This window comes from Carcharodon carcharias, chromosome 8 (assembly GCF_017639515.1).
Source record: "Carcharodon carcharias isolate sCarCar2 chromosome 8, sCarCar2.pri, whole genome shotgun sequence".
NCBI lineage: Eukaryota > Metazoa > Chordata > Chondrichthyes > Lamniformes > Lamnidae > Carcharodon > Carcharodon carcharias.
The window spans coordinates 150,055,934-150,072,200 of record NC_054474.1 but is presented as its reverse complement, the minus strand read 5'-3'; the positions used below and the strand labels follow the sequence as shown (position 1 = coordinate 150,072,200).

Below are 16,267 nucleotides of genomic sequence, written 5' to 3'. Positions count from 1 at the left end.
TTCCCAGGCTGGAGATTAATTTGAGTCACCTGCTACCTACATGTTTCCTATTAATCTTGGGTTATCAGCTCCCCTCAGAGTGGAGTTGTTAACTTGGAATAGCAGCATCTTCAGGGGAGGTGGTGGAAGAATGGCAGAGTGAAAATCATTTTAAAGGGCAGTCCTTACCGCACGCACGCACGCGCACGCACGCACACGCGCGCACACACACACACCCCCCCCCCCCAACCCCCCACCACCAATCCCGACATCTTGCCACTTCTCCCCCTTCCCAGATCACTCAAGAATCACTGGCAAGAATCCCAGACCCCAGGGGCAGCTCAGTTCCTGAATGGTCTGTTAAAGAGTCAGGTTGGTGGGTCAGTCCCCTGCAGGGCCTGAGTATTGGAGCTGCAAGAGGGAGTGATGTAGGTTCTAAATCCCTCATCTCAGACAGGTCATCCTGGAACTGGAGATATATCCCACAATCCCCCTCCTCAAAAGCAACTATAATCACAATAGAGTCAAGAGGAGAATCAAACTACAAATTATATTTAATAAAGAGCAAATCATGTTTAAATACCACCCTTTATGGGGCTAGAATTGAAAAGAGCTTTAACGGAAGTGGGCCCCTCAGAGCAACGGGTTGCATCATCTGATGGTGAACTCACCACGCCATCCACTCTGAGATTTGGGTTTGAATTTAGTTTTGGCTGAGAAGATGCCCCTCCCTTGGGCAGGTGGTGTGATCCCTGATTGAGAGTAACTGCCATCACTGTAAAAGTGACACAAGATATATTAGACTACCTAACAGTAAAAGCCGCACCATGGATAGCAGCAGGACACTGGATGAGGCGTATCTGTGGCCTATTACACAAAGGCTTGGACAGGAACTCGATGCACGGGGAATCATAGAGGGTTTCAGCCCGTGATGGTCACCACCCCAAACACCATGAACTGCCGCATCGCACCCATGGTGACAGGGTCCATTTAACATCCAATACTGTGGGAAAAATCTGAAATTGCTGCACTACCGAGTCAAACAAACCACCAGCCTCACCATATATGTAACAGAAACGTTACAGAGTGCTGTATCACAGCACATGGCCCCTGCATACCGCCTCCAGTAATCAATAGTGCACCTAATGCTAGGGTCTTGTTCATCTGCTGGCTGTCAAGGCAAAAGGCAAAGTGGGAGTAGCTGCGGATTGGTTGGCTGAATAGACGATAACCAACTCCAGCAGGAGCTCCTTCTCACACCGGTTACACAAGCCCTGCTTCAGGAATCCCACACTGCTGTAATGTGCAGTGGCTGTAGAAATACCAGCCTCCTTCAGTAAAGAAGGACAATTCAAACATTGTCCAAAAGAATCAGCATCACTCTGCCCTCCCTCCATGTCAGCAAGTCCAGCTCATGATCAGTCAAATCACATATAATCAAGAATTTCAGTCTCCATTTCATTTTCACTTCCTTCTGATGGTGGATACTCTTCCTCCTCATCTTCCTCATCCTCGGCAGATTCAGATCCTTCTCTCTCCTGGGTGGCCAATGGCTTCTTCGAAGTTGAAGCTAAACCCCCCCAACCAAAAAAAGAAAAACTTATTTACAGAGAAGCAGAGTAAGTCTTACACAACAGACCAGGCAGTGAATTACAACCTGCTCTCCCCTCAGCTGCTCTGTCCACACCAGCAGAAACACCAGGCAGGTGAGCAGTTCCTCCAGGGGAAGGGTGAACACATTCGGTGACAAATGCTAAGCCATGTTAATGAGAGTGACCATTATCCAGCTCACTTCCTAATACAGCTGTATGCACAAGATGCCCATGTAGGAATACTTTCCACCCCATCCACCACCTTAAACATTCACTCCCTTCACCACCGAAACACAGTAGCAGCAGTATGTGTACCATCTACAAGCAACTCACCAAGGCTACTGTGACAGCATCTTTCAAACCCAAGACCACTACCATCTAGAAGGACAAGGGCAGCAGATAGATGGGAACATCTTCCACTTCAAGCCACTCACCATCCTGACTTGGAAATAAATCGCCGTCCCTTCACTGTCATTGGGTCAAAATCCTGGAACTCCCTTCCTAACAGCACTGTAGCTGTACCTAAACACGTGGAATGCAGCGGTTCAAGAAGGCAGCTCACCACCACCTTCGCAAGGGCAATTAGGAATGGGCAATAAATGCTGGCCCAGTCAGCGAAGCCCACATCCCATGAACGAGTAAATTAAAGAAACTTCTGCTCCTGCTTCACATATGAGAGATTTCTCTGAGGTTATGGCCAAACTGAGAATCTGTGCTTCATCTAGTGTCAAATCGAACAAATGTCACAGAACCCAGAACACAGTGCATTGTATGGGCTGGGGGAGAATGAGGGGAGGAAGGTGCAAAAGTGCTGTCACAATGTGAGGTCAGTTGGCATGCAGCAAGGTGCAAGGAGTGGTCACGGTTACAGGAGGGAAGCAGGAAAAGGAGGACAGCCAGAGTTGGGAGCTGAAAGGTAATTAAATTGGACAGATTTCAAAATTTATCAGTATAGACACAAGCTTCACCTGCTTTGTTCTTGCGCCAGATTTCTTTAATCATGTTAGACATCCGATCCCGGAGCTCATCATTGGTCTTTGGCAGACACCAACCATCCCGCTCAGTACATGTCGTCTCTTTGCCTTCGTTGCGATGAATTATCTTCCTTAAACTGAAATCAAACAGATGAACAGAAGGGAACAGTTTTCAGAGAGGAATCGTTTAAATCATCATCCAGCATTTGCAACTCTTGGGACACCCCGAGAACATGATAAGGCACTAGATAAATCTCAATGCCTTTATTTTTCCACAACTACTGTACTTCTACTGAAAATTCACTGGAGGTTACTGTGTGCACATAATAATCCAGACTGAGATGTGCAAACAACAAATAGTGAAGCACGTACGATGCAGGTTTGTGGCTTAGCAGTGGCTCGGTGTAACACTCTTATCTCTAAGTTAGGAAGTTGATGGTGGCTGGTTTAAGACCCACTCCAGAGCCTTATGCACATATTCCAGGCTAACTGAGGGAGTGCCACACTGTCAAAGGATCAGCACTGAGGGAGCGCCGCACTGTCGGAGCATCAGTACTGAGGGAGTGCTGCACAATTGGAGGTGCTGTCTTTCGGATGAGAGGTTAAACTGAGATCCTCTCAGGTGGAGGTAAAAAAATCCCTCAGCAGTATGTGAAAAGCAGAAGCATTCTCCCATATGTCCTGGCCAATATTCATCCTTCAACCAGCTCAGCTTCACTAGAAAATGCAACAGAGCCTTTGAGATAAATTTCCTCCATTCTTACACACCCAATTCTACTCAGTCCATCAGCTTCTAAAACTCCCTTCCCATTCTCTATTTTTCCCCAGCATGCCCTGTGAATACTTCCTATTAAAAGGTGAAAGTACAAGGTATCAGTACCTCTCTGCATCCAGGTCACACAGTTGGTAAAACATCTGACGATAAGGTGGCAAAGTGTGCTCTTGGAATATGTAGGCAGACTTCTGGAATTACAGGAACAGCAGGAATCAGGTCAACGACGCATTCAAATTTTATAAAGCACGGATTGTTCTAATCTAACCATTTGTTGAAACCCAGGGTTTTGGACTTTTCAAACTGGCATTTTACTGCAGAGAAATACAATCAGATCATCAAGGGCCTCAAAGACACTTTGGCTAAAGCAATTCTGAATGGAACAGAACAACAGAGGAAACTTGGGAGAGAGAAGAGTTATTCAGCACATTGTCAATAAACCAGCAGCACCCACACCCTGTGTACGGTGTTTACCATGGAGCCTCCTTATGACTCACGCTGGCCCATGAATTACCATCCATGTTGTGCCTGTCCCTACAAAAGCTCAAATACATTATCCCAATAATAACACTTTGTGCTGGAAACTTACTTTGAGTTTGTATCCAGATGTAGTTAGTTTCTTCCTTTGTGGGGTACTGAGAACTGCTGGAGCCTTTGCCAGATCCTGAATACTCACAACCTGGGGAGCTAAGAGGTGGAGAAAGAGCATCAATTCTAAACTTAGTCTGATTTAGAAATCACATACTTAATTAAAGGAAATACAGTTGCCCCTTACACTGCTCGCATTTGACATGGCAGCTGCATATATCAGCCTATGTGCCATCACCATATGCATCAAATACAAATGAACTGCTTGTAACACATTTAGCAAGCTGACTATTTTAGGCCATTCAACAAGTACTGAGCACTTAGTTACAGAGTTAAAAAGCCCTGCTGATGTCAGCCAATGTCAGGTCTTCGAGCAATCTCAATCAGTCCTTTGTAACTGGTTAAAGTGCCTCAGTGACGAAATTCTGGGTGTAACTGTTGAGTGGAGTGTTTTAAAAAATAAATGTTGCTTAGTTCGCTTTTTGCTTTTAGCAAGCTTTGTCCACACAGGGAAAAGGCATTCAGACCAAAGCTGTTAGCGGTGGGGACTGTAATTGGGTTAACAACTAGCAGCAAACATTCCAAGAAATACATGTTTTCTTGTATCTAGCAGCACTCCTGAGTAGCAGCTGGTCTGTGTACTAGAGGGGACTGCAGCCTCTCTATTTTTCTCCACAGGTCATGTACCCTTCAGGCTGAGGCCTCTTCATAATCTTTTGAAACCGGCCTCTGAGACGAGCCCGGGGAATGTCCAGCCCGTTTACAGTGCCCTCAGCAAGCAGGGAGGTGGAAAGAACCTGGGAAATCTCGGCTTTCCCTCTCACATTAAAGAGGCAGCCCCAACACCAGGGCCCCTTTCAAAAATCAAAACTGGTTATGAGCAAGCACTGTTCATCTCTACATCGGAAGGGAACCAAAAATATCAGCAAATTCCAGGTTTGACCCCCAGTCTGTGCTAAGTTAGATGGTCCACGCCAATGTAGCAGTGGGAGTGGCACAAATGACCTGGTCATCTTTGACCTCAGGAAAGGTCGGAGGTAGGTTTTAAGGAGCGTCTGAACAGAGGTTTAGGGAGAGAATTTCAGAGCTTAGAATCCAGGCAGCTGAAACCACCTATGGTAGAGTGAAGGAAACTGGGGATGAACAAACACAGAGATCTGAGAGTTGTAAGGCTGGAAGAGGTGACAGAGATAGGGAAGGCAGAGGCCATGGAGGCATTTGAACAAACTTCCACATCCTTTCTCCCTTTCCAATTAATCTTTTTAAATAGAGGAAGGTCTGATGGGATTGGCCAACCAGCTTCTCAAGACTATCTGTAAACAAGAACTAGAAAGATCTCACCTCCCTGCTTAGGCAGCACCTCCAATGTCCAAAACGATATGACAGCAGCATGCTGCACGGACAAGAACTTTCCCAGAGAACAGTGGGTCTGTGGATCAGGCGGTTATCTCATACAGTGTTCACTGATTCACTGAATTCCTTCAGGCAAGAGCTGGACCTGTTTCTGAATGGGATGGAGGTCACCTAATATGAAAGATAGGTACTGCAGGGAATTATCAGGGCCAGAGTGATCCTTTGATCACCCAAGCAATGTGGAGAGGGATTTCTCAGATTCTGCCCTCCCCAAAAGTATCCTGGGCTTATAATCTAATTGTTTGCCCCTCCCTGGCGATAACATGGTTTTGAGTTGGGGTGATGGGAGGATATTGTGAGGCACACGGTATCATAAATTGTTGGATCAAATTGGTTGGACCAGAGCATTTTTTCCTGCTCGTCACTGTATGTATCTTCTGTGGCCCTTACCTGGCTTGCTGATGGTGATGGGGAGGCTGTAATTAAACGTACTGCGCTTTGCCTTCACAGGCATGTCCGAGGGCATATAACCTGCAAAATAAAGAGCTATCAATACTGCATCATCTTTAGCTTTAACATCAAAGTTTCCAGTTAGATTGTTCTCCATTGGGCTATCAGCATCGTTCAAGAATCGGCTGTGACTCAGCGGGCAGAATACTTGTCTCAAAATCAGAAGGTTATGGGTTCAAGCCTGATTCCAGAAACTTGAGCACAAAGTCTAGGTTGACACATGTGGGTAACAAATGAGGGAGCGCTGCATTGCTGGAGGCCAGTACTGGGGGAGCGGTGCATTGCTCGAGGTCAGTACTGGGGGAGCGCTGCATTGTTGGAGGGGCAGTTTTTAAAAATTTTATTCTTTCATAGGATGTTGGTGTCACTGGCAAGGCCAATATTTGCTGCCTGTCCCTAATTACCCTTGAACCAAGCGACTTACTAGGCCATTTCAAAGGACTGTAAAGAATCAACCAAATTACTCTGTAGGCCAGGTAAGGATGGCAGATTTCATTCCCTAAAGGACATTAGTGTACCAGATGGGTTTTTATAACAATCAATGAGAGTTTAATGGTCACAATTACGGAGACTAGCATTATATTTCAGATTTTATTAATTGAAATTAAATTCCACCAACTGCTGTGGTGAGATTGAACTCGTCTCCCCACAGCTGGGCCACTGGGCTATTCGTTCAGTCACATTACCACTACGCTACCATCTCCCTTTAAGATGAGAATATTGATAATTGAGGAAACGCTGCACTTGTTGGAGGATCAGTGCTGGGGGAGCGCTGCATTGACAGAGGGCGGGACTGAGGGAGCACTGCATTGACAGAGGGTGGGGCTGAGGGAGTGCTGCAATGACAGAGGGCGGGACTGAGGGAGCGCTGCAATGACAGAGGGTGAGGCTGAGGGAGCGCTGCATTGACAGAGGGTGAGGCTGAGGGAGCGCTGCATTGACAGAGGGTGAGGCTGAGGGAGCACTGCATTGACAGAGGGTGGGGTTGAGGGAGCGCTGCACTGACAGAGGGTCGGTGCTGGGCGAGTGTTGCATTGACAGAGGGTCAGTGCTGCATTGACAGAGGATTAGTGCTGAAGGAGTGCTGCTTTGTTGAAGATGCCATCTTTCAGGTTAGACAATAAACTGAGCCCCCATCTGCCCTCCCAGGTGGATGTAGAAGACCAGATGACCGTCCGGACTATTCTGAGGAACAGCATGGGAGTTCTCCCCTGTGTCCTAGCCAATATTTACTGCTCTACCAAAATCATTGAATCCAATAACCTGGATATTATGTTGCTGTTTTGTGGGATCTTACTGTGTGCAAACTGGCTGCTACATTGCTTCACAATAGTCTGTGGCATCTTTAACGTCACCTTGGGAGGGTAGACAGGGCTTTAGCTTAATACCTCATCTGAAAGAGGCTATCACTGACAGTGTAACCCTCCTACAGAACTGCACCTCCGACAGTGCAGCGTTCCCTCAGAACTGTCCCTCTGACAGTGCAGCACTCCCACAGCACTGCTCCTCCAATAGTGCCGTGCTCCCTCAGCACTGCCCCTCTGACAATGCAGCACTCCTCTTCCAATAGTGCCATGCTCCCTCTGCACTGCCCCTCTGACAATGCAGTACTCCCACAGCACTGCTCCTCCAATAGTGCCGTGCTCCCTCAGCACTGCCCCTCTGAAAATTCAGCACTCCTCTTCCAATAGTGCCATGCTCCTTCAGCACTGCCCCTCTGACAATGCAGCCCTGCTACAATACTGCACACCCAACAGTACAGCGTTCCCTCAGCACTGCCCCTCTGACAGTGTAGCCCTGCTACAATACTGCACACCCAACAGTGCAGCATTCCTTCAGCACTGCCTCTCTGGCAGTGTAGCCCTTCTACAATACTGCATGGGGAGTGTCTGTCTGGATTAGAGGAGGGAACAAAGTTGAGAAGGGGAAGCAGGAATTAAATATATGCAATAGTTTCTTCTTGTATTGCATAACCATTGAATTAATTATTTTCATGTGCTGGGTACAGTCGATTTGCTTCTTCCCACCCCATCAGTTACCGTGTTTGGTGCTGCATCGAAGCCTGAAATCCAACACCTGGTAAATCTTTGCTTTGGGATCTTTTCTTGGATCATACCCAAACCTGACCCAGAGACTTCGCCAGGGACCTGTAAGCTGTGAAGGAGAGTGAAGCAGGGAAGGAAAGAGAGCAGAGTGACTACTGAGTTAAATAATTAATGTTTCTGTGAGAAAAATGAAAAAAAAAAACAAAAAATGCTGGAAAAACTTAGCGGGTCCAACAGCATCCGTGGAGAGAAAGACAGAATTTACGTTTCGAGTCTGTACAACTCTTCTTCAGAGCTGAAGGGAAGTAGAAACATGGTGAAATATATACTAAAACAAAAATAGAATTACCTGGAAAAACTCAGCAGGTCTGGCAGCATCGGCGGAGAAGAAAAGAGTTGACGTTTCGAGTCCTCATGACCCTTCGACAGAACTTGCGTTCGAGTCCAAGAAAGAGTTGAAATATAAACTGGTTTAAGGTGTGTGTGTGGGGGGCGGAGAGATAGAGAGACAAAGAGGTGGAGGGGGGGGGGGGGGGTGTGGTTGTAGGGACAAACAAGCAGTGATAGAAGCAGATCATCAAAAGATGTCAACAACAATAGTACAATAGAACACATAGGTGTTAAAATTAAAGTTGGTGATATTATCTAAACGAATGTGCTAATTAAGAATGGATGGTAGGGCACTCAAGGTATAGCTCTAGTGGGGTTTTTTTTTTATATAATGGAAATAGGTGGGAAAAGGAAAATCTTTATAATTTATTGGAAAAAAAAAGGGAAGGGGGAAACAGAAAGGGGGTGGGGATGGGGGAGGGAGCTTACGACCTAAAGTTGTTGAATTCAATATTCAGTCCGGAAGGCTGTAAAGTCCCTAGTCGGAAGATGAGGTGTTGTTCTTCCAGTTTGCGTTGGGCTTCACTGGAACAATGCAGCAAGCCAAGGACAGACATGTGGGCAAGAGAGCAGGGTGGAGTGTTGAAATGGCAAGCGACAGGGAGGTTTGGGTCATTCTTGCGGACAGACCGCAGGTGTTCTGCAAAGCGGTCGCCCAGTTTACGTTTGGTCTCTCCAATGTAGAGGAGACCACATTGGGAGCAACGAATGCAGTAGACTAAGTTGGGGGAAATGCAAGTGAAATGCTGCTTCACTTGAAAGGAGTGTTTGGGTCCTTGGACGGTGAGGAGAGAGGAAGTGAAGGGGCAGGTGTTGCATCTTTTGCGTGGGCATGGGGTGGTGCCATAGGAGGGGGTTGAGGAGTAGGGGGTGATGGAGGAGTGGACCAGGGTGTCACGGAGGGAGCGATCCCTACGGAATGCCGATAAGGGGGGTGAAGGGAAGATGTGTTTGGTGGTGGCATCATGCTGGAGTTGGCGGAAATGGCGGAGGATGATCCTTTGAATGCGGAGGCTGGTGGGGTGATAAGTGAGGACAAGGGGGACCCTATCATGTTTCTGGGAGGGAGGAGAAGGCGTGAGGGTGGATGCGCGGGAGATGGGCCGGACACGGTTGAGGGCCCTGTCAACGACCGTGGGTGGAAAACCTCGGTTAAGGAAGAAGGAGGACATGTCGGAGGAACTGTTTTTGAATGTAGCATCATCGGAACAGATGCGACGGAGGCGAAGGAACTGAGAGAATGGGATGGAGTCCTTACAGGAAGCGGGGTGTGAGGAGCTGTAGTCGAGATAGCTGTGGGAGTCGGTGGGTTTGTAATGGATATTGGTGGACAGTCTATCACCAGAGATTGAGACAGAGAGGTCAAGGAAGGGAAGGGAAGTGTCAGAGATGGACCACGTGAAAATGATGGAGGGGTGGAGATTGGAAGCAAAATTAATAAATTTTTTCAAGTCCTGACGAGAGCATGAAGCGGCACCGAAGTAATCATCGATGTACCGGAGAAAGAGTTGTGGAAGGGGGCCGGAGTAGGACTGTAACAAGGAATGTTCCACATACCCCATAAAGAGACAGGCATAGCTGGGGCCCATGCAGGTATATACTGTTTGTTTGGTGGTGGTGGTGGTGGTGGTGGTGGTGGTGGTGGTGGTGGTGGTGTGTGGGGGGGGGGGGTTGGGGGAGGGGGGGTGGTGGTGGTGGTGGTGGTGGTGTGGGTGGGCGGAACAGGTGAAGCTGGATAGAAGGCCACCGATGGGTGGAGGCAAAGAATTCGCTGCTCCCAATGCCGTTTCCTCTACATGGGAGAGACCAAATGCAGACTGGTGACTGCTTTGCGGGACACCTTCGGTCTGTCCGCAAGCATGACCCAGAGCTTCCTGTCACTTGCCATTTCAACACACCACCCTGCTCTGATGCCCACATGTCCATCCTTGGCCTGCTGCAACGTTTCAGTGAAGTTCAACGCAAACTGGAGGAACAGCACCTCATCTTCCGACTAGGCACCTTATAGCCTTTCAGACTTAACATGGAGTTCAACAACTTCAGATCATGAACTCTCTCCTCCGTCCTCACCCCTTTTTGATCCCCTTTTTTCAAATATTTATTTTTTAATTTATATATTTTCCCACCTATTTTTATTCGTATTTTTAAAAATTTATTTCCATTTTTATTCATTGTTCCATCCCCACCTTTTAGCCTATTTCGATCTTTTCTCCCCACCACTGTCCCCTACCCCCACTCCCCCTCACCCCCACTAGGGCCACCTGTCACTTGCTCATTCCGCTTTCCACTCTTAATGTCACCATTAGCACCTCCTTTAGCCAGTATCACCACCATCAACACCCTTTCGACCTTTCGCAATCTCTCCCTTGCCTCCACCTATCACTGGCCTTCTATCCAGCTTCACCTGTCCCATCCCCCTTAAACAGTATATATTTCACCATATTTTTACTTCTCTTTAGTTCTGAAGAAGAGTCATATGGACTCGAAATGTTAACTCTGTCTTTCTCTCCCCAGATGTAGTCTCTCCATGACTGTAGCCATCCTGTACACCATTAGAAAAGTGCATGAAGGTGAAACTGATATTCATTCTTGCTTTCCCCCCAACTACTCACAGTTCAAGACCCCAATGTCTCAAGAAGCTTTACACTGATCAATGTCCATCACCTACCCTGTACTAGCCAGATAGTTGGCCCATTCCTTCTTCATCTGAACCAACCACCACCCCCTAGCTTGTGCATATCAAAACTCTACATAAAAGACCAGGACCTGTCAACCCTCAGAGCAAAAGCTTAACAAAACGTGCCAAGTGCAATTTGTAACAAGTCATATGCCACAAAAACAAGTCTCTGAATTCAATAAACCCTTCACTACAAACGAAGAACACCCCTCCCTTGCCCTGCCACAAATTTCTTTGAAGGTGGGGCTTGAACGGGGAAACAACAGAATGGCAGCTTACCCCCACCCCAACCTGGTATTTCATCCAAGTGCCAGTTCTTCTTGTATGAGGTCAAGACAGTGAGCGCTGTCAACTATTTAATTCCTGGGGTCAGGAGCCATAACAGAGCACCCAAAGGCCCTACTTTAACATTTTTAGCGGGGGTGACTGGTCAGTGATGGGGCAAATTTCTTGGCAGATGCCCAGGGCCACTAAGCCCAAACATGGAAGACCCACTGAGACATGAACGCAGCTCTGACCCAATCTGTACGCCTCAATGCAAAATAAGGTGGATACAGTTCAAAAGCACACAGGATGCTGCATTCACTTACTGAATTAATGGGTGGAGCCAAGGAAGAGCAGCAGCTTGTAACTCACCATGTAGTAGGCCACAAAAGGCAGGAGCAGCTTCAGTTTGTCTGGGTGAATGTCAATATTTGACTTCACTGCATTTCGGGACCAGATGGGCCGGATTTCAAAATGCTGAGGAGACAGAAGACAGACGTACAGAATCAGACTCCAGGTTCTGCCATTCCTAACTACACTCCTGCATCGCACAAAGCTTGCGATAACGTGCCTGGAACCCTTTCCCAGCAATGGAAATGAGACCTGACAGTCACCAAGCTTTTAGTGGTTGGCTTTTAACTGCCCTCTGAAGTGGCCCTCAGTTGTATCAGTTTTACTGGCCGAGCTGCAATTTAAGCAAGTCTGTCCACTGAGAAAGGTTTGCATTTATACTGTGCTTTTCACGAGCTCAAGTCATCTCAAACGTTTACAACCAATTGCTGAAGTGCTTTCACTGTTGTAATTTAGGGAACTCAGCAGGCAGTTTGACAAAGCAAGGACCCACAAACAGCAATGAGCTAACGAGCAGGTAATCTGTTTTAGGTGTTGGTTGAGGGATAAATATTGGCCAGGACACCAGACAGAGGTCCCCTGCTCTTCCTCAAAAAGTTACAGAGCATTGATCTGAAGAAACAACATCAGGGGCACTGTAAATAAGGCAGAGACACCTTTGCCACTCACCCTTTTCAGCTCCTCTTCAGCTCTCCGGTCCGCAGCCTGAGTGTTGAATTTCCTCCAGTTCTGAACGGCAGCTTCAAGAGGTTGGGATGGCACCTCTGTATCATCAAAATTCACAAATATGGCATTGTGAGGACGGCGAGCTCGCCCCAAGCCAATCAAGTTCTCGTTGGATAGTTTCGGAGGATGGTAACCATCCCTGAAAACAGGGAAAGGCAAAAATAAAAATAACTTCTCTGGAATACTTTCACACAAACCAAATATTTGACTTTTCCATCAACACCAGATAAATGCCGATGTAATTGAAAAACAGAATCTCTCTCTTATCCTTCCCTTTCCTTGTGGTTCTGAGACCGGAGATTCAGATAGGTCACCTTTTCTAAAACACAGATAGGACCAATCTATCACCAGCTCTTGGGAGGTGTGCCTTTGATTTCCCACATCAGTTTATCATTATTAGCGTGTGTGATCATGACAAAATATATATTTATTATTACGATGTGAAAGAATGAACTTTCAATTCTATAGCATCTTTCACAATCTCAGGGCGTTCCAAAGCACTTTCTCGTCAATGAAGTGCTCTTTGAACTGCTGTAATTTAGGGAAATGCTGCAGCTAATTTGTCTAAAGCAAGATCCCATAGATGTCAATAATATAATGATCAGATCATCTGTTTTAGGTGCTGGTTGAATGGTGGTTATTTCCTGAGACACTGGAAGACTTCCCCTGCTCTTTGTATCCTGCCATGGAATCTTCTACGTCCAAATAAAGGCAGACACGGTCTTAGTTTTAATATTTCATTTGAAAGATGTCACCTCCAACAATGCAGTGCTCCTTTAGCACTGCACTGAAGTATCAGCCTAGATTAAATGTTCTAGACTTAGACCAGAACTCGCATCCACAATCCTTGACTCAGAGGTGAGAGTGTAGCTCACTTAGCCAAGGCTCACATGAGAAACCTTCAGTACAGAAAGAACTACAAGGGCACTCACTTGTGCCTCTGGTCTCTTTTGTCTACAATGGCAAGTGACAAGCTGCAGAATATCACTGACAAAGCCTTGAAGCAAGTCACTTGGCTCTGCAAGACAATAGGAGGAGGAATTAGAAAAATAAAGCTTTAGAAATTGAGGCAAAATAGAATAGTGTAGTGAACTTAGAACCATCAAGAATTGTTTGGAATACAACATAATGGAGGTTGCTACACTTCTACTTTGGTGACTGAAATGCTGCCCTGGCAAATTTAACGAGTTGAACTCACGATATCGGGTGCCTATACTGACCTGTGCTGGACTTCCGGCCGGTAGTAATAATCCACAGGGTTATCCACACGGGAAAATATCGGTGGAGGGATGTAAAGCGGCAAATCCTGGTCAAAAAACTCTTTGTGTTCGGGCTTGTGGAGGATGACCTTGTTGTACATGGACACCTGTGAGCCACTTGTTGCTGTGTGCATAACCAGGAACTGGAAATCGGACATTCCTATCAAACACAATCAGAAGACCCACATTAAATGAATGTGGGCATAGAGTAGGGTGGTTGTGGGGGATGTGGTATCACTGAATCAGGAACAGATTTTCTTTCAGAAGTGCCACCAATCAATTTAAGTAGAGGAGCAGTAACAAGATGACAGAATGCTGTCTGTTCATCTTTGAGGGTCTATGGTACCGGTCAAGGACAAGATCAGACTCATATTTAATATCCCCCGCATTAAAAATAAGCAAATGAGTTATGCTAAAGTCAATAAAACTTTAGTCTGGCCTCAGTTGGAGTATTGTGTCCAATTCGGGATGTCACATTTCAGGGGGAATGTTAAAGTCTGGAGAGGTTGCAGAGGAGATTTACTTACTAATAAGGGACTTAGAGAAGCAGCAGCTGTTCTCCTTACAGCAATGAAGATTGAAAGGAGACTTAATAGAGATGTTCAAAATGATGTAGGGTTGGGTATCAGTAAATAAGGAGAAACTGTTTCCACTGGCAGGAGGCTTAGTAAACAGAGGGACACATTTAAGATAATTGGCAAAAGAACCATAATGCGCTGTCTGAAAGGGCAGTGGAAGCTGAGTCAATAGTAACTTTCAAAAGAGAACTGGATAAGTACTTGAAAAGGAAAAAAAATGCAGAGCTATGGGGAAGGAGGTGAAGTGGGACTAATTGGACAGCTCTTTCAAAAAGTCAACACAGGCATGATGGGCCAAATGGCCTATTTCTGCCATATGATTCAATGATATTCTGCTGTGAAATTTAAAGTCTGGGCTCACATATGAAGACTGCTTTCTTGTTTGAGCTATCTGTGAAACTGAGAGAGGGGGAAAAGAAATACTATGCACTTAACCAAGACAGACTTACTGAGGAGCATCTTGCAGAGTTGAAGAGGAATGAACCCAGCGAAGAACAACAGAGGGGCATTATCGCATGAGTGATAAATATTGGCCAGGACACTAGAGAAAATCCCTTGCTCTTTTCTGAAAGAGTGCCATGAGTTCATTGCCCTTCACCACCTTATAATGGTCCTTGTTAACTCTCCTGGAGGAGTTTTTTTCCCCCTTGTTCACACCCCATTTCTCCAGTCTGCATCAAAAATTCCTAGCTCAGCAAAGATTTTGACACATCATAACATCAAATCTTCCGCTTCCAATCTAAGGCTGAAATCTGTCATGGGTTAAATGCAGACTAGTTATTTCCCCACCACTTCTGAAGACACCAAACAGCATCCACACACAATCTGATAACACATTACCCTGGAATTTGTAAGTGGTCCCAATGACGCCAAGGATTTCCATCTCGTATTTAACCTCCTCTTCTCTGTCCCCTTCCTCAGGAGATGCTTTAGTTCTCACTTTCCTCCATCTCCTCTTAACCCTGAGCAGCATGCTGGTTGAGGGGAAGCGGTTGGCACACACTGGATGGCAGTAAGGATCCTTTGGACGGAAGTGCAGCTCAAGCCTCCGGCATGGGTCAGCGTAGGTCTATTGCAAAATAAACAGGTTGGAAGAATTATCGAGAGAAAAGTGGTTGCATCCATACAGCATAATTAGGAGTGTAAATGAAAAGAAAAAAGACTTCATTTATATAGCACCTTTCACAGTCATCAGACATCTCAAGGCACCTTACAGCCAATGAAGTAATTTTTGTAGTGTAGTCGCTGTTGAAATGCAGCAGACACTACGTGCACAGCAAGATCCCACAAACAGCAATGTGATATGGCCAAATAATCTGAATGGCTCGAAAATAAAAAAAAAAATGTTTGATGTAGATGGAGCTTTACTCTGTATCTAACCCCGTGCTGTACCTGTCCTGGGAGTGTTTGATGGGGACAGTGTAGAGGGAACTTTACTCCGTATCTAACCCCGTGGTTTATTGGGGACGCGGCCATTCACTCACCCGGGAAACCCCCTCCTCTCCCCCCAGGGTCTCCAGCATCTTCCGCGGGTCGCGGACCATCCCCGGATACTCGGCGCAAACCAGCCGCCTCTCCGCCTCAAAACGCAGCCTGACCGCCGTGGCCTGTGTGCCGGGGGACGGCGCTGACCGCTGGCCGAGCTCCGGCGCGGAACCCGGCTCGAGCTCCATCCCCACAACCGCCGCCGCCTCCATGTCAACATCCGGTCCCACGCCAACCGCGTCCGCCTCCCAACCAGCGGCAGGAACAAAGAGCCCGGCCGACAGAGATTCCGCCTCTCCTGCTCCTCCCATTAAATTATATTGTACATGAATATAATTTAAATATATTCACAATATGTGTTTGTGTACACGATGTCTGCATTATTACAGGGATTATAGTCGTATTCCATATAGAATGTGTAAATATATATAGAATATTAATGATATGGTAATATATTATCACCAATTTTCATAATAAATTCTGATATGTTAGTGTGAATATATGTAACTTCTCGTAGAACTATCATGCACCATTTTAATAATTTTAAGAGGATGCCAAAATATCTAATCAATATAATTTTGTGGATTTGTTCCTATTTATTTTAAACACCGACCCAGAAGGGAGAATAAAAACAAAAACAGAATTACCTGGAAAAACTCAGCAGGTCTGGCAGCATCGGCGGAGAAGAAAAGAGTTGACGTTTCGAGTCCTCATGACCCTTCAA

The 16,267-nt window shown here is 46.3% G+C and overlaps 1 protein-coding gene across 1 annotated transcript; it reads right to left on the bottom strand.

The window, feature by feature from the left end:
- Positions 1 to 515: 515 nt before the first annotated feature.
- On the bottom strand, positions 516 to 15,749 carry gtf3c5 (general transcription factor IIIC, polypeptide 5). The gene is made up of 11 exons (XM_041194574.1): positions 15,543 to 15,749; positions 14,899 to 15,127; positions 13,442 to 13,640; positions 12,165 to 12,360; positions 11,517 to 11,621; positions 7,808 to 7,922; positions 5,709 to 5,789; positions 3,907 to 4,004; positions 3,426 to 3,508; positions 2,540 to 2,682; positions 516 to 1,549 (listed from the first exon to the last, which is right to left on the bottom strand). Exons 1-11 carry the CDS (start codon positions 15,729 to 15,731, stop codon positions 1,407 to 1,409), a joined length of 1,581 nt encoding a protein of 526 aa, XP_041050508.1. The 5' UTR covers positions 15,732 to 15,749; the 3' UTR covers positions 516 to 1,406.
- Positions 15,750 to 16,267: the final 518 nt, after the last annotated feature.

Excerpts from the sequence above, each read along its gene's own strand:
- gtf3c5 (XM_041194574.1), bottom strand. The coding sequence starts at position 15,731 with ATGGAGCTCGAGCCGGGTTCCGCGCCGGAGCTCGGCCAGCGGTCAGCG. Across the intron at positions 12,361-13,441 it reads CGGCCGGAAGTCCAGCACAG|GGATGGTTACCATCCTCCGA; the intron begins GTCAGTATAGGC and ends CCCTGTTTTCAG. Across the intron at positions 1,550-2,539 it reads CTGGCGCAAGAACAAAGCAG|CTTCAACTTCGAAGAAGCCA; the intron begins GTGAAGCTTGTG and ends GGGGGGGTTTAG.